The sequence below is a fragment of the Canis lupus genome, chromosome 16 (assembly GCF_003254725.2).
Source record: "Canis lupus dingo isolate Sandy chromosome 16, ASM325472v2, whole genome shotgun sequence".
Taxonomy (NCBI): domain Eukaryota; kingdom Metazoa; phylum Chordata; class Mammalia; order Carnivora; family Canidae; genus Canis; species Canis lupus.
In genome coordinates this window covers 14,641,599-14,660,128 of record NC_064258.1, presented here as the reverse complement: position 1 = coordinate 14,660,128, position 18,530 = coordinate 14,641,599, and the positions used below count along the sequence as shown (strand labels likewise).

Sequence of the window (18,530 nt, the reverse complement as noted above, 5' to 3'; positions counted from 1 at the left end):
CTGAAACTGGCATTTCAAATGATATTTAGAAATCTGACACTGAGCCATTGAGAGCCAGGTCAGTAGCTCTTAATAAGTAGGAAAGAGGGGACTTGAGTTTCCCTCACCTTTCCTGTCATGCCATTTCTGTTTTTTTTTGTGGAGCACCTTCTACCTGGAAAGGAGAAAAATATTAGGTTAATTTGGACGGTGCTATGTGAACGGGACGAGTAAGCTCTAGGCACACTTGGCTGGTTCTCTGGAATTGAACAGCATAGTGTGGCGGACAGTGGGAGCCCCTAATACATTTTGCTTTTGGGTTTTTTTTTTTTTTTCCACCATTGTTAAAAGATAAGCGGAGACATATTAAAATTTTGTTTTAGGAGTTTATTTGAGTGAAAATGTATTCACGTTGACAGTGCCAAAGCAGATTGGTGTTAGGAGTGTTTCACCAACGGGAAGCTCAGGGAGAGACTTTTCTACTTTGCCAAAGCAAAGTCAGGAAATTATTGATTGGCCAAGGTGTAAAGCCTTGTTGGCTCTTTGTAATTGGTTGTCCTTAGGTTTCAATTTGGTAACCTTGATGCATCTAGAGGCGTAGATTTTGGTTTGCTCACGTAGGCCACACGGCATTAGAGCCACCTCGGTCCAACAGCCTCTTCGTTTAAGTCATTGGACTCTTTGGTTGACACTCTCAGGAGTCTTTCTAGGTGGACACATATGTGAGGCCCCAGGACTGCCGGCAGGGATGTTGGCAGTGGGGAGATGCAGGATTATTCTAGAATATTCTTCAGCTTTGAGAGTACCCAGAGACACTAAAAAACCTAGGGAGCTCTCTGGCAAGACTTTGCCAGAGATAAAGGGTAGCATAGTGCAAGGCACTATGTTAGAAAAAGAGAAAGAGAAGGTTATAGTTAGAGAGAGAGAAAAGAAAGAGAGAAGAACTCTGCTGTGAATAGCGGGGAGGGTGGCAGGAAGGGTGGCTGAGAGGCACATTACCTGTTATCTTGGATATTCAGGTATTTCAAGAGAGAGAGAGAGCCACCTAGTTACCGCTTGTCACCACCAAAGGCAGCTCTGGGTGGTATCTCATAGGTCAGTGGTACCTCAGAAGGCCCTCCCCACTCATAGCACTTCTCTGGCTGAGCTGTGCCACTGAGGGCTCTGTTGTTCTGGGTCCCCGGAAGGGTGTGGGGAGAAAGGCTTACCCAAAGTTTACGCCCCTTGGCTCACTGGCAGTGGCCGGCTCTCAAGGCATTTGGGCTTGGTGGGAATAGAACGGAGACCAGAGAAAGCAGAGTTCTTTTGTCAGAAAGGTCGAACTCAGTGAATTCTCCCTTCTGGAGCCCATCCCTGCTGCCCTGGAGATGTGTGATTGGTCACACCAACTGAGGCCCACGCTCCAGCAGACAGCATGTCTGGGACCCCCCGAGGAGAGGCAAGAGGTGGGCTTTCAGATGCTAGGGGACTATGGAGCAGAAAGGCCCCCAACACACACACACACACACACACACACACACACACACACACACACAGATTTCTTTTCCAGTGCCTACCTACCTATCTACAGATGGCTTTAGTATTTTCTGAAGGAAGAATGCCTGGCATCTTGCCCGCAGGCCCTACCATGCACATTCCTTTGGAAACAAATGAGCTTTTCTCAAAGCAGCCATGGGGAAACCTCGTGGGCCCCAGGTTCTGCTGATTTTTTTTTCAAGGACCTAATACATGAACATTGCTGATGAGTCAAGCTATATAAATGATACGAAGTGAACACAGTGAGAAGCTGTGCTGGCACTACCACCGTCTACTCTAATTCCCCACCCCAACTCCCATGAGGTCATGATTTTATCAGTATCTTATATATTTCCCAGTGTTTCTTTATGCAGAGACAATCAAATATGAGTCTGTATTGTCCTCCTCTCCTTTTTCATACAAAAGGAAGGCTACTTTATACGCTGGTCTGCACTTGGATGCCCCCGCCCTGAGCAATAGATGTTGGAGATCTTTCCATATCTGCACACGCAGAACCCTCATCCCTTTCTTTGTTCAGCTGACCTGAGTTGCGCTATGTGGATGTACAGTTGTTGAGTCACCCCCAAGTTCTGCTTCGTTGCTGTCTGATAGATGCCATCCACTTTCTTTCCCTCAGCCTCCGTGGAACACCTGCACTTACCTCCCACCCCTCCCAGCAGCCACAGCAGTGACTCAGAGGGCAGCCTGAGCCCCAACCCCCGCCTGCACCCCTTCAGCCTGCCTCAGACCCACAGCCCGGCCAGAGCTGTGGCACGGGCCCCCTCTGCCCTGTCCAACTCTCCTCTCCTCACAGCGCCTCACGTGAGTATTCTAGAACCCCATCTGCAGCTCTGGACACCAGTCCTTTCCCTCTGGTCACTTGGAACTTCACTAGGAATAGGTGCTCTTCAAGGCTGCTGGACTTCTGTTCTTGGAAGACAATTGTAGGCTTAATTGCTAAAACCAGTGATAACCATCTTAAAGAACTTTTTTTTTCTTTTTAAAAAATGTTTATTTATTTATTCATGAGAGACACAGAGAGAGAGAGAGAGAGAGGCAAAGGCATAGGCAGAGGGAGAAGCAAGCTCTCTGCGGGGAGCCTAATGCGGGACTCCATCCCAGGACCCCAGGATCATGACCTGAGCCAAGGGCAGACACTTAACCCTTGAGCCACCCAGGCTCTCCTTAAAGAACATTTTTTAAGACTTGCCTATAACCTTACCATGCTAACACAATTCTCCTCCTTTTCCTCCTTCAGTTATTACTCCTATGTTTCTCTGACATCACCAGAAGCACAAATAGTAAAAATGTTGTGTTCCCTTCCTCCTCAAAGTCATGTCACAAATATTACCAGCAGTTTGGATGGTCCTATGGCCTACAACAGGAAATAGCTTATTTTTCAAATAGACAATATTTGATGATCTTTAAACTTTGAGATCAAATGTTTTGAGGTCAAAAGCTCAACAATATAGTTTAAACTTTTTTTGTCTGTGGTCCAACTCCTAATCCAGAGACTCAGGTTAGAAAGCATGAGTCATCATTCATCCCTCACGTATATAAGGGCACCTATTCCCAGATAAAAATAGGGACAGATACTTAACATTTTACTGTTCTGAGGTGTTCGTTGATTTCTGTGAAATCTGAAAAATGATAAAATTATAATCATCCTTATTGAATTTATATCACATAGAGAAAATTTGAATGAGGTGAGATGTTTAAGAGTTCCGTAAGAACCATCTCTCAATTAATATATTTTTGGCAATTTAAATTCAGTGTGTCTCACAAAGTTCTCGATCTGTGACCATGTTTGTTTCTTTCACCATTACCAAGGATGAGGGAATTAACTCTAACTCAACTCCTTACCCCTTTGGTAACTAGAATAGCTTTCATCCTTATTATCTGTGAGTCCTCCTACAATCAGTCCAGTCTACATATTTATGGAGGAAATCCTCCCAATATCACACCTCCACAGCGTGTTGTGTTGCTCAATTGGCTCTTAGTATCAAGCCCTAATGCTTCTACTCTGTATTAGGTGCCCTGACTCTTCACTGTTTCAAGAACTTCTTCTACATTCTAGGCAGAGTAGCATCTTTAAGTGCTTTTCAGAATACTGCCTTTTGCGTGGAATGCCCTCCTCTATGTAAGTCATCCCCGTCTTTTCAAAAGGCCCAGTGCAATTCTCCTCTCCTACCCTAAGGCTTTGCTTGTCACACACACTCGTGTGTCTCTTTCCCTGGATTTTGAGTGCACCGTGAGTTGATATTACAGCGTAGCACGTAATTGCCCTCAGCTTTTAATAGGTGTTAATTCAGTCTTAGTCTTGATCACAAGCTATAGCTTGAGAGAGGCAGTTTGTTTTGAGTGTTTGACATTTAACATGGGCCTCATACACAGTTGGCACTCAGCTTGTTTGACTACATAAATACATCATTTTTTTATGGGCTGAATGGGATGAGCTACAGTTCTCATCTTCACTGATGATGAACAATCCAGGACTGTCCTCAAGCCAGAGACCTCCATGGGATGTACCTGCAGGTGTATTTCTGGGAACCCTGGCCCCTGAGCTGTCAGTGGGGGAAAGAAGTGACCCTTGGTGTGAGGCGAGCATCTTGCAAAGTTGTGTTTTCAGGAGAACAAGGAAACTCTTTCACAAACAGAGCTCCAAGTGAATCCGCCATCACTCCAAGGCCATGCAATCTTGGGAGATGTGGGAAATGACTCCTGTAATTTTACCTTTGATGTGTTAGCCAGTGGTGTACTTTCTGAGAACTGAGGGGTGGAGGTTTCTTTACCCTTTCCCTTGAGTGATAATCCTCGGGTGTAACACATGAGAACACATGAGTGTTCTCCATCTTTGCTTCCATTTCCAACTACTCGTTTCTCACCCAAAGCAGGTGAGCATCATTTTCTCTCAGATGTTTGCAAGTTTCTTCAGTGTGCCCAGTTGCCCCGCTTTGACCCTTTACTGCTCCTTGTTCGGCACAGAAACTGCAAGGATCAGGCCCACTGGTTCTGACTGAAGAGGAGAAGAGGACCCTGATCGCCGAGGGCTATCCCATCCCCACCAAATTGCCTCTAACAAAATCAGAGGAGAAGGCTCTGAAGAAAATTCGGAGGAAAATCAAGAACAAGGTGACCCCTTCAAATCTAGGTGCTTCTAGGAGCAGAGACCATGACCAGGCTGTGTGCTCCCACTGCCCCCTTCCCTGTGGCCAACACTGGCCCGTCCCATGGAGCCATGGAGAGCTCCCCAGCAGGGAACTGGAACACTGATCGCTGTGTTTCTCTGGTCCCTTTGCCCATCCTCTGGGTCAGTGGATCCCAAACTGGGTGTGCATACTCCTTGGTGCCTGAGGGGATCCATTTGGGGCTGAGAGGAAAACATCAGAACTCTCATTAATTTTTTTTAATCTTAGCCTTTTTAGTTTCTGTTTTATAATATATACATTATTTCCTTCTAGTGAGTGTGTATATAATTTATAAATAAATATAAATGCAGTATGGGTGCTTGTTTAACTTTTCACTGGGTTTTTTTTATTAAAAAAAAAATTCTATTGTCCACTGTTCTATGCCTGGATTGAGGAGTCTCTTTAGCCCTAGGCCCCTACAGTGCAGATCAGAGCTGGTGAGGCCCCAGGGCATGGCTCGGGCACAGGCAGACCAGAAGGAAGGTGGCAGGAAAAGGAAGAAAAAGAGGTCAGTTATGACTCTTGGCCCATGTACAGAAGCAGTAGAGGATTATGTATGACTGAGCCCAACTATCTTCGTTTATATGTTAAGTTGAGCCAACTGAGCCCCATGGAGTTGAAATCATTTATCTAAGACCATATAGATGGCTTGTGAACCACATGTTCTGTTCTGACTCAGGCCTGCCATGCTTCCCACACGGGGCCCAGTTTGATGGGACCTGGTGACAACACAGGCTGGTTGAAACCAGGGAGGTCAGAAGAAGTGACTCACAGATGAGCCAGCAGGTTAAGTAAATGAAGAGGGGCCACAAAAATGAGGGGGAGCTCTGGTGATTTCTGCACCAACAGACTCCTCTCTTCCATTTACTCGTAACTGACATACTGACAGAGCAGGAGGTTAATCTCTCTTTCTCCCCTTATATCTCAGATTTCTGCCCAGGAGAGTAGAAGAAAGAAGAAAGAATACATGGACAGCTTGGAGAAAAAGTAAGCCTCCTGCGAAACTGGGTGTGTTTATTGGGTGATAGACATAGGGAAATGGGTGTGCGCAAAGCATCTGCTTTCCCCGAGAAGCCAGTGAAGTTCATTCTGGCCACCGTCAGAGCCCGTTGGTTCATCAGCTGTGTGCTGCCTGCCACCTAGTGGCTTTTGGGGGCGGGGCTGGGGTGGGGGGAAGCTTTATAAATAGGGCCAGAAGTAAAAAGTACACTCAATCTTAGGCATTTGGACCACACCGTTTCTAACGGAAGCAAGTCCTTGAAGGTCTCCTTTCAAACAAGTGCAAATATTAACATTCGTTCACATTCCTGGAGCTTTCCTCAGAGGAGAGGCACTGTTTCGGCTGAAAGGACCGGGGCTGATTAATCAGTCTCTTTGGCCACATCCCTCACATCCTAGAGAAAGCACGTAGGCAGTGCAGAAAGTCGGGCTGGCATTACTTACTTTCTAGCCACTATAATTCACGCCACTGGCTAGTGACTTCCCACAAAAACACTGGAAGGCACCTTTTGTTCTTCTAAATAGCCCAAAATCTCAGGAGGGCTGTTAAAAAAACATGATTGAAATACAATTTCCATATTGGCCTTAGAATATAGTTCTCCAGCTGACAAAGGAGTATCACTTAAGATGGAAATGGAGTCCAGAAATGAATCTTCCTGTGGGTCTGCAGAGAAGAACAGAACATTCTGGAACATTCTGGCTGGCTCTTGACTTTGCTATTGAAAATTGGTGTCTCTGCATCCTACTTTCGATACTGATAATTTTCCATTAAGTGGTCCCACTCTATTCCATTATTTGCTGTAGGCTTCCAGGGTCAAGATGGCCTCTCTTGCCTCTTCCGGGCATGCACGCTCCTGCAGCTGGATTCCTTGTCTTGAGGGGCTGGGTTTTTGTCTTCCCCTCTTGCCCCAAGCAAGTCTCCTGTTAGTCTTTCTGGGCGTGAATCCAACTGGCAGCATCCAGGCTCCTATAGTATGAGGGAGGTGAATGATGGGCATTGAGAGCAATAGGGCAGGTGAGAGGAATCAAGTTTGGAACACTCTAGGAGGCTTTACATTGTGTCCCATCCCTATTCATTTTCTGTACCTGAGGCATGTGTTACTCATCTCTTTTTTTTTTTTTTTCTTTTGTCTTTTTACCCTTCTTCCTGACCTAGGCTGGCTAGGCTCTCTCTCTCACCTCTCTAGAGTAGCTGATGCCCAGTCCTCCTTCTGTGAGCCCCATCTTCCTCCACTCTAGCTCCCAGCTTGGCATTTGCTCAAAATACAACTAATTTTCTTCTTTCTCACTCCCCTATAGGGTGGAGTCTTGTTCAACGGAGAACTTGGAGCTTCGGAAGAAAGTAGAGGTTCTGGAGAATACCAACAGGTGAGTGTCGCTAGAGTGAGATGCTGCTCAAACTGCCTGATGGAAGGTGGGGACAAGAGGGGGCAGGTCCAGGACCAGAGCGGGAGGGAAGTGGAAGAGATCACACTGAAAGTATGGTTGTGCCCAGGGGCTCTGGGCGACTGTGATCCACTTACCTTATCCACACACATGCCCTTGTACACACACTCACACACGCATGTGTGTTCTCTTTACTTTTCCTCAAATAGATGGGAGAAAGCTTGGAGAATAAGGCTGATAAGTTTGATTCTCCTGAAAATGACACTCAACTTTAGAGGTGGGCAGGGAGGGACTGGCCACTTCATCGTCACCCAACTTTGGTAACAAATGGTGGCTATTAGTGAGAAGAAAAGAAGAAACCAGGTTTGTTTTTTAAATTACTCTTTATAAAAATTAATTAATTACATTTCAAGGCTACTTTTAAAAATAACTATGGGACAGAGTGAGTTAATGGGCTCTTCTAGCACTTTCTTGCCAGGTACTGTTTTCAGCACATCACAGATATTAACTCATTTAACCTTCCAACAGCCCTAGGAAGAGGTCCTATTAATATCCTCATTCTATAGAGGAGATCACTGAGACTCAGAATGGTAGGTGGTTTGCCCAAGGTCATGCAGGCCATCTGGCTCTGCAGCCTTAGAATAGGAGAAGCATAATGAACGTTATCCTGCATCATATGCAAGAGAGGTTGAGGCATAGAGTTAGGAAAAAGGAGTTAAGATACAGGGTTAAAGGGTGGGGAATTTAATCCAGAATGTGTGTGTGTGTGTGTGTGTGTGTGTGTACACAGTGCCTACTTATACTTTAAAAATTAAAATGTTCATTAGTCAAGGGATCCTGTCGCCCTTAGTTGTTATAGAGCTGACAATTCAAGTAGAGAAGAATAGATTTTTAGATAAGAAAAATATTGTTCATTTAAGGCTTAGCGTTAATGCTTAATAATGATTTTGCAGTTATTAAGGTTAAGTCCACTTGCCTGTCATTTGATAATAACATTAAATTTGGCTCCCATCTTCACGGTTTGATTCCCAGGCAGCAGGCTTTCCTACTCATAAGTTAAAACTACCGTCGTTGGGAACACTGGACAAGCCCACTGGGCTTCCCTCTGCATTTCTGGGAATGTCTATGCTCAAATAGCAGGCCGAGGGCGGTCACCTGAGGTGCTCCACAGACAGGTGGCAGAAATAAGTGCAACTACCAGCTCTGTGTGCTCGCACCTCAAGCCTCTGCGGCAAAGGAGACAGTTTCCAGTACCGCCTTAGGATTCTGGTTTCATGGTTGCCTGTGGATATTCGACTCCAGAGGCTGGGCCCCGTCTTACCTCCACCTTCTCTCCTGCCATAGTGGATCTCTGGGTCCTGAACCCCTGCCAGAGTCTGTATCCATCTTGTTAGCATCCTGAATGCCCACCTTGGCACGTGCTGCTGCAGAAGCCCCATGTCCCATGTTCATGAGTGGGACAAATGCGCACCATGAAGTGGTGAAAGGGGAAAGAAGAATTTGTCCAAGATAACCTTGGAGTCTGGTTCAGGTTTCCTCCTTAGGCTCTGGGTGCCAGGTCTTCCCCAAACCGCACGGGGGCAGCAGAGGTGCAGTACAGGCTGTGCTGGGGAGCAGGGTGCTTGGCATTAGAAGGGTTCTGCTGCCCCCATCCTGAGAAAGGCCTCTCCTCCCCTCTCTAGGCTGACTGTGCTGTATCTTTTTTTATTTTTTTTTAAGATTTTATTGATTTATTTAAGAGACAGAGAGTGAGGACAAGCAGAGAGGGGGTAGGAGCGGGGGGGGGGGGGGGGAATCAACTCCTTTGGAGCAGGGAGCCATACATGGGGCTGGATCCCAGGACCCTGGGGTCATGACCTGAGCCCAAGGCAGGCGCTTAACCAAATGAGCCACCCAGGAACCCCTATACTTTTTAACTTAAAAGAACCCCACATATGTAATATATTTTTCATTGCAGAAAAAAAAATCAGAAACTACAGTTAAAAAAGAAAAAAATTGCAATCTTTTCACTCAGAAATGTTTATACTTTGTAATATTTTATACATATGTATTTGTGCATATATGCATCTTCTTTTGTTAGGAACTTTCTCTGCTTAACAGAATACTCTGGACATATTTCCGTATCTGTGTTTTTCTTTTTGTTGTTGTTTTTATTTTTATTTGCATTTATTCTATGCAGAATTTACTCCTGAGCCATAAGTTTTTGTTTCTTCAGTTTCTTCTGGGATATCATTTTCTTCTGTGCAACCTCCTCTTCTGGTTTAGGAACAATCTGCTTTTTTTCAGTAAGAATCATCTCGATGTGGCTCATGTATGGGTTAATCCGGCCATGAGCCCTGTAAATTCTACGTTGCATCTTGGGGGCTTTGCTCACCTGGATGTGCTCAATGACCAGAGAATCTACATCTAAACCCTTAAGTTCAGCATTACTCTCTGCATTTTTAAGCATGTGCAGTAAAAATTCAGCACTCTTCTTGGGACACCGACCCTGTGTCCAGCCCCACTGTTTGGCCTGTGCACCTACCAACTCCACCATTGTAGCGATGGAATGGCACACACTGCTTCTGCAAAGTGACATCTTTCTGATACGTGGTGGCTTTTCAGATATGCATACCCTTGATGGCCTGGGCTGTTTGATGTGTGTTCTTAAAGTGAACACGAAGATTTGAACCTCTTGACTTGTATGATTTTGTAGGGTTTTCTGGGTCCAGCAGTAGAGAACCATTTTTGGAGGTTACCTCAGCCCACTCCTGTACCTGTGTATTTCTACAGAATCTTTATTTCTATCAGATTCTAATGAAGAGCTATCATGTGAGGAACACTGACATAAGGTACATCTGATTCTGTGTAACAACAATCTGTGTTTTGCCAGTTATTTTCATCTTTATAAATAATGGCCATGGTGATTTCAACCCACTATTTGTTATTATAGGATATGAGTTATGGGAACATATGGCATATTTGAGCTTGGGGTCAGCATATCTGAGAGATATGTTCTTCCCTGAGAGAGTCAATGATGATTTTCCTCTTTTCTTCTTCATGGACCATGTGGAAGTTTTTTCCAGCATCTAGCCTAGTGAAACCTCCACTGAAGAAACAACCTACCTCATGATATTGGTGCCTTGCTGCCCCTTGCCCACCCTGTGTGTGTGTTCCCTCTTCAAAACTTACCTCTCCTGGCAGACAGCCCTTCTTTCATGGTGCTGATGGCTGATACTTGACTGATCTTAGTCTTCCCACAGATGATCGTATCAGGGGACTCGTGGGGTCATAATTTCTAAGCAATTTTTAATATGTTTTAGCCTGAGAGATCAAGAAATAAAAGCAGTGCTGTTCTCATTGAGGCGGGGAAGGTGGGTCTGCATTCCCTCCAGCGCCTACCCCATCTCAAGGGCCTCACCTTGCTCAGAGGACAAGGCACCAACTGCAGTGACTCTAATGTAAACTTGGTAATCTCCCACCCTGCACCTGTCATAAGGTGTTGGTGGTTTGGCCATGTCACAAGGGGAAACTTTTGGTCCCTTTGGTCACATAACATTGCGTAAGTGACACAGTGTTTGAACTAAATACAGACTAGGCCTGGTGAACACACACCTCTGTTTGTGTTCCTGGTCATGCTTCTTAGAGAAACTGAAGAAACAAAAACTTATGGCCCGGGAGTAAATTCTGCATAGAATAAATGCAAATAAAAATAAGCATTTATTATCCTTTGGAGGAGGCTGGACAGACATAGGACAGCTGTACATGAACAGGATCCTGTGTCACTAGAGTGGGGTGGGAGCCCTTTGGAAGCCATTGTGTCCTATGACATGACAGGGTGGGAAAAGTGAGTGGATATATCCTCATTGGCCAAATTAAAGGAAGACTATTTTTACTCCCCCTGCCCCTCGGGGGAGTTTTCCATCTCTCTAGATGAAAATGAGCTCTCAGATTATGAGTCAATCCTGACTCTTTTGGTTTACACTAGACTTAGCAGCAGCCACCTAGCAGAGCTTATTGTTGGTTTCTAGGTATAGAGACCCTTTTATCTGAGCTCAGGAAGCTACAAGAGGATGAGGATGGGAGAGAATGCTGCTAACACTTCTGTAGGCTCACCCGGGAGCCTCTTGGGGCAGAGCCAAGCAGTGTGAAAGCACCTTCGCTCTTGCTCTGCTAAGGTGATCCACTAATTGCGTGCCATCAAGAAATGTGTGAGATGAGAGATGAGAGTTTCCCAGGGGGCCTGTCTTCCTGCGCTCGATCAGGAAATACATTTTCACTTACAAAGTCTGGGCGAGGTCCGTGTGTGTGTGTGTGTGTGTGTGTGTGTGTGTGTGTATGTGTGTGTATTGTGTGTGTGTGGCTGCTAGAAGATTGTGCTGGCTCTTCTGTGCTCATCATTCACCCCTCTAAGCTGCAGGCTCTCTGGACAGGCCTGCCCTTGTCCCATTCCAGAGAAATCCTGTGCAGGTGACACACGCACACTGCCCAGCCCGGCAGTTTTGAGTGCTGGCAGTTCAGTTGGCTCCTCTTGTTCCATATTTTGCTCTATTGCATCTGTAGGGCTGTGAGCTGCAGGTCCTCTCCTCCCACCCTGATGTGTGGAGCCGGGGGAGCTTCGACTTGAATTGCTCCTTAGCAGAGACCATCTAATTTGCCTTCTACTCACTTTCTTTTATAGAAGGGGAAACTGAGCCCCAGTGAGGTTCAGGTCATTCAGATATCTAGAGCTAGAACAGGGACTAGACCTTAGCCACTTAATTTTTAAATTGGTCCAAACCTTAATTTTTCTTTTGCTGTGCCCCTTTCTCTCTCGAGGACCACTGCCTTTTCCCAGCTTGGGGCTAACTTAAACCTGCTGAAGAGGGCCTTGCTTTGGACCTGTGTTTCCAAGGACCCTGCTCTGGCTCCCTTCTGGCCACATGTCTCTCCAAGAGAAGAGTAGTCAGCAGGCCCAACGCGATGCTTGCATGTGGTGCTCTCACTGGACCCCTTCAGACCCCACCAGACCCCACCCTGGTACCTGGGATTCTGGAATTCCCTGCCCCAACCACCTGGGCCTATCTCCAGGGCCTGTGTGGATCTCTACCCCGTCTTCTCCAAAAAGTACACCAAGCCACCAGAGGGCCTAAGCTGATGGGATGTGTCAGGACTGTGAACCTTGGCTGGTGTGTGTCTGAAATCCTCCATGGTGTATCAGGTCCTCTCAGCTCTAATCTCTAACTCCACTCTTCTTGTTCTTTGAATCTATATACAGTTCCTGGTAGAGGTCTTTCCAGCTGAGTGCCCTGGGCTTTCACCTTTTTCTGCCTCTCCTCATTTGTTCACGTGACCCCTGAGGCTGTGCCCATTTGCCCTATACACTATTACCCTCTCCCACAGGTTCCCCTTTACTCTGTGGACTGACTGTAGCTGCCGATCCTGCTTGCTGCCATCCACAGAGAAGCCACTAGAGTACTGGCAAAAGATGCAGCTTACCCCTCTGCAGAACTTTATCTGGCTTTAATTCACTTTCATCTCTCCATTTTCTGTAACTTCTGGTTGTGTGAAGAGTACAAGCTTTCTTTTTACGTGAACATATTTCAGACTTCAGTGGATCTTTGGGTACTAGACAAAGTTCCCCAGAGAGACTGGAAGGGCATTTTAATATAATTTTGTGGTTAAGTCAGCCATTCCTCAGCCCCAGAGAACATTCTAGAGCTCTCTTGTTCCTGTTCCTGGGCAAGGAGATAATAGAATATTTCAGAAGTATCCTCTGGTCCCTGCAAAACCAACCCTTTGTGACACAGCGATTACACAGGAAGAAGGAGGAGAAAATTCATCCTTGTTTTTTTTTTTTTTTTTTTCCCCATTTAAGCCAAAGCCCCATGAACAACCCTCAAAGCTTAAGTAAAAGATGACAAATAGATCATTTTTGAATGATCTATTCAAAAATTAGTATTTTAGCACAGTGCGACTGTCATTTATTTGCGTATGTGACACTTCAGTTTTGAAAAGTCTTGGAGATGGTTGGTGAGTCTCTTTACTATTGTTATGCAGCGTGTGGAACTCTGAATTGTATTCCCTGTATCCCAGGACCTCTCCACCTCCACCCCAGGACTTTGTGGTAGATATTTTAGCTTCTGGTCACCCTTGTTCTAACCCTCAGAAATTTCTCTAAATTTCTAAAAGACCTAACCCTCAGAGTTTCTCTAAACTCTAAAAGACCAAGATGGGGTGGGAAGGGATTCAAGTGGGATATTTTTTTTTTTCTTCAGAAGCACACGGATGCTTAGCTCTTCCATCACAAAGCCACCTGCTTTCCACGTGTGCACTAGCTAAGTGACACTTAGACTTTTTTTTTTTTAAGATTTTATTTATTTATTCATGAGATACAGAAAGAAAGAGAGAGAGAGAGTGAGAGAGAGAGAGGGGCAGAGACACAGGCAGAGGGAGAAGCAGGCTCCATGCAGGGAGCCCAGTGTGGGACTCGATCCCGGGACCCCAGGATCATGCCCTGGGCTGAAGGCAGCGCTAAACTGCTGAGCCACCCGGGCTGCCCAAACTTAGACTTTTTTGATTGTAATCATTTTGCATTTTATGTAGTAACCCAGACATACCACAGGAACGTGTACATCACATGCATAACTAGTATGAATGTTTCACAAATGAATGCTTATATACTATGCATGATGTCCTCTGATACCATGTGTTCTAGTTGATTGTTTCATTAAAAAATACACCAGTGCAGGGACGCCTGGGTAGCTCAGTGGTTGAGCATCTGCCTCTGGCTCAGGACGTGATCCTGGAGTCCCAGGATCGAGTTCCACGTTGGGCTCCTGCATGGAGTCTGCTTCTCCCTCTGCCTGTGTGTCTGCTTCTCTCTACCTCTATCTCTCTCATGAATAGATAAATAAAATCTTAAAAAAAAAGTATACCAGTGGCAATCCAAGTGTCTTTACAGCTCATGGTTCATCATGGTTCACATGGTTCATCATGGAGAATTTGGAAAATATTATGTTACTTTGGAAAGTAACGTAAGAAAAAAAAAAAAAAAAAAAAAGGAAAGTAACGTAAGGATATGAAAAAAAGTTCCTGCATCTCTGTAAGAGTCTGACTTATCCAGAGAGTGCTTTATACACACATACACATGTGCACACACACACACACACACACACACACACACACGTGCACCACACACTGTAGCCTGGCTAGTTCCATTTCTCAGTAAGGCGTGTTATAAGATTTCATGGAAAGTATGTCTATTGAATTCCTGGTTTGGAGCTTCTGGCACAGCAAGTATTTGGGAACCCTCACTTTATTATTTTTCCTGGGTTCTGGTTTGTCACTCCAGTGGGAAATTAGATACCTGAAAAGTATAACATGCAATACTCTATGACCTTTTCCCACTACCCCCCCGCCATCTCTCATAAAGAAAGGGAACAGTAGAATACAAAATTAAGTGAAAGACAAAGAAAACCATGAGGCTGTTGATGTATTTCCCAGTTATTATAAGAGTATGTCTTGGCCTCCTGGCTACTTTTGAATGTTTTGCCCAATTTCTCTTGATATGCCTCCCGAGATCCAGGGTGATACTTTATTTTGGGCAAGGCTGGCAGCTGCCTTTGACTGCTCTTTTGCAAGAAAGTGTATGAGGACAGCCACTAAGTTTATTTTTACATCTCACCACAAGAGAAAATCCACATTTTCAATCAAGAATTGGATACTCCAATTTAACAAGTTGTGAAAAATCTCTTGGCCCAGATAAATGTTTGCTAAGAGTACTCCTTTCTCTAAATTGAGACCTTGCTCCCGGAAGCCCACGAATTCATTAAGCCATAATTAGCCACGGTCACTGATGATTTAAAATACAGTAATAAAGGGAAAGTTTATACTGGGCTTTGAATGCACTGTTGGGTCTGTCCTATGGGTGGCTTTTTATAGCTGTAGTTTTAAAATAATTCTTCCATTTCTTCTGATGCCTGTCTCTTCTTCAGCCAGCCCTTCGTGCAAGCAGGGTAACAGCTGTCATCCACACTCCCACTGCTGCAGGCCGTGGCATCTGTCCCAGTGGCTCCAGGGAGAATCGCACATCATCTCTGACCAGTGTTTCAGTTAGGAGGTCCCAGGCTGCCCTGGAAAGGGCTGGCTTCATCCGTCATCAGTGGAAAGAGACAGCAAGCACTCTCTAAAGGTGGCTTTGCTTCTAAGAAGCCCAGAGGACACCAAGAGGGGGGGATTCTCTCACTATTTTGTGAGCTGATGAGGTCAAAGGAATAAACTTTGATTAGCCGCCTAAACTCAGGACCAAAATAACTGGGTTAAAGTAATGCAACAGTGGTATCAAGATCTGAACTCAGCCAATCTCCTGCGCTGGTGCAGATGCACCAGTCCTAAGCCATCCTGTCTGCTCTTCTACTGTCTCACAGAGCGACAGGTCTTATAGTTTCCACTTTCCTAAACAAAGTGCAGATTTGACTTCAGACACCTGACATGGCACAAGGAGCACCCTTGATTCTTTTACCTGTCACGTAGCAGTTTATCTTTGGCATACCTGGAGGTGTGTCAGGAAATAAATATTCATTTGCCCTTATTGTTTTTATTTGTATCATTATCATGGAAACTTTGTTATAGTATGTATGTCTTTGCCATTGGGCTGATTTTTATTGTGGCTCTGCCATCTGTGGCTTGGCCCCTGTTGATAGTAACCTTCTCTTTTCTCCTTCTCTTCTTGTTTCTTTTCTTTTCTTTTCTTTTCTTTTCTTTTTCTTTTTCTTTTTCTTTTTCTTTTTCTTTTTTCTCTTTTCCCTCCCTCCCTCCCTCCCTCCCTTCCCTTCCTTTCCCTCCCTCCCTCCCTCCCTCCCTCCCTCCCTCCCTCCCTCCCTCCCTCCTTCCCTTCCTTCCTTCCTTCCTTCCTTCCTTCCTTCCTTCCTTCCTTCCTTCCTTCCTTCCTTCCTTCCTTCCTTCCTTCCTTCCTTTTTAGAGAGCTTGAGAATCAGTGTGGTGGGGAGGGACAGAGGGGAAAGGAGAGAGAGAGAAAGAGAATCTTAAGCTTAGCATGGAGCCCAATGTGAGGCTTGATCTCATGACCCTGAGGTCATGACCTGAGCAGAAATCAAGAATCAGATGCTCAACGAACGGAGCCACCCAGGCACCCTCATAGTAACCTTTTCTTATCTAATGGTGGATGTATCTCTCCATCGAGCTGTTGTTGATATGATGTTAATTCACTGGGTTTAAGGGAAATCTACCTAAGAGGTATTTTGGTTATTGATTCTATTAGGTTATAAACTTGGGTACCATGATGTAGAGCATTGGAAAGCACAGAAACTACAGAATCAGGTTTTATTTACGTAATAGGTTTTCAACCTACTAGTTACATGTCATTTTTTTTAATAAATTTATTTTTTATTGGTGTTCAATTTACCAACATACAGAATAACACCCAGTGCTCATCCCATCAAGTGCCCCCCTCAGTGCCCGTCACCGAGTCACACCCACCCCCCACCACCCTCCCCTTCTACCACCCCTAGTTCGTTTCCCAGAGTTAGGAGTCTTTATGTTCTGTCTCCCTTTCTGATATTTCCCACACATTTCTTCTCCCTTCCCTTCTATTCCCTTTCACTATTATTTATATTCCCCAAATGAATGAGAACATATAATGTTTGTCCTTCTCCGACTGACTTGCTTCACTCAGCATAATACCCTCCAGTTCCATCCACGTTGAAGCAAATGGTGGGTATTTCTTGTTTCTAATGGCTGAGGAATATTCCATTGTATACATAAACCACATCTTCTTTATCCATTCATCTTTCGATGGACACCGAGGCTCCTTCCACAGTTTAGCTATTATGGACATTGCTGCTACAAACACCGGGGTGCAGGTGTCCCAGCGTTTCAGTGCATCTGTATCTTTGGGGTAAATCCCCAACAGTGCAATTGCTGGGTCGTAGGGCAGGTCTATTTTTAACTCTTTGAGGAACCTCCACACAGTTTTCCAGAGTGGCTGCACCAGTTCACATTCCCACCAACAGTGTAAGAGGGTTCCCTTTTCTCCGCATCCTCTCCAACATTTGTGGTTTCCTGCCTTGTTAATTTGCCCCATTCTCACTGGTGTGAGGTGGTATCTCATTGTGGTTTTGATTTGTATTTCCCTGATGGCAAGTGATGCAGAGCATTTTCTCATGTGCATGTTGGCCATGTCTATGTCTTCCTCTGTGAGATTTCTGTTCATGTCTTTTGCCCATTTCATGATTGGATTGTTTGTTTCTTTGGTGTTGACTTTAAGAAGTTATTTATAGATCTTGGAAACTAGCCCTTTATCTGATACGTCATTTGCAAACATCTTCTCCCATTCTGTAGGTTGTCTTTTAGTTTTGTTGACTGTATCCTTTGCTGTGCAAAAGCTTCTTATCTTGATGAAGTCCCAATAGTTCATTTTTGCTTTTGTTTCTTTTACCTTTGTGGATGTATCTTGCAAGAAGTTACTGTGGCCGAGTTAAAAAAGGGTGTTACCTGTGTTCTCCTCTAGGATTTTGATGGAATCTTGTCTCACATTTAGATTTTTCATCCATTTTGAGTTTATCTTTGTGTATGGTGAAAGAGAGTGGTCTAGTTTCATTCTTCTGCATGTGGATGTCCAATTTTCCCAGCACCATTTATTGAAGAGACTGTCTTTCTTCCAGTGGATAGTCTTTCCTCCTTATCGAATATTAGTTGACCATAAAGTTCAGGGTTCACTTAAGGGTTCTCTATTCTGTTCCATTGATCTATGTGTCTGTTTTTGTGCCAGTACCACACTGTCTTGATGACCACAGCTTTGTAGTACAACCTGAAATCTGGCATTGTGATGCCCCCAGATATGGTTTTCTTTTTTAAAATTCCCCTGGCTATTCGGGGTCTTTTCTGATTCCACACAAATTTTAAAATAATTTGTTCTAACTCTCTGAAGAAAGTCCATGGTATTTTGATAGGGATTGCATTAAACGTGTAAATTGCCCCGGGTAACATTGACATTTTCACAATATTAATTCTGCCAATCTATGAGCATGGAATATTTTTCCATCTCTTTGTGTCTTCCTCAGTTTCTTTCAGAAGTGTTCTATAGTTTTTAGGGTATAGATCTTTTACCTCTTTGGTTAGGTTTATTCCTAGGTATCTTATGCTTTTGGGTGCAATTGTAAATGGGATTGACTCCTTAATTTCTCTTTCTTCAGTCTCATTGTTAGTGTATAGAGAGGTCACTGACTTCTGGGCATTGATTTGGTATCCTGCCATGCTGCCAAATTGCTGCATGAGTTCTAGCAATCTTGGGGTAGAGGCTTTTGGGTTTTCTATGTAGAGTATCATGTCATCGGTGAAGAGGGAGAGTTTGACTTCTTCTTTGCCAATTTGAATGCCTTTAATGTCTTTTTGTTGTCTGATTGCTGAGGCTAGGACTTCCAGTACTATGTTGAATAGCAGTGGTGAGAGTGGACATGCCTGTCTTGTTCCTGATCTTAGGGG

At 44.6% G+C, this 18,530-nt stretch overlaps 1 protein-coding gene and 1 pseudogene across 1 annotated transcript in view; one reads left to right on the top strand and one right to left on the bottom strand.

Annotated features, from left to right (window-relative positions):
• Window positions 1-18,530, top strand: part of CREB3L2 (cAMP responsive element binding protein 3 like 2) — a 120,000-nt gene that overhangs the window by 86,526 nt on the left and 14,944 nt on the right. The window contains exons 5-8 of the mRNA XM_025464118.3: window positions 2,132-2,316; window positions 4,480-4,626; window positions 5,611-5,669; window positions 6,981-7,049. Of these exons, the coding sequence (XP_025319903.1) occupies window positions 2,132-2,316; window positions 4,480-4,626; window positions 5,611-5,669; window positions 6,981-7,049 (460 nt within the window). The remainder of the gene's footprint in view (window positions 1-2,131; window positions 2,317-4,479; window positions 4,627-5,610; window positions 5,670-6,980; window positions 7,050-18,530) is intronic.
• Window positions 9,219-9,694, bottom strand: LOC112670437 (60S ribosomal protein L17-like; annotated as a pseudogene).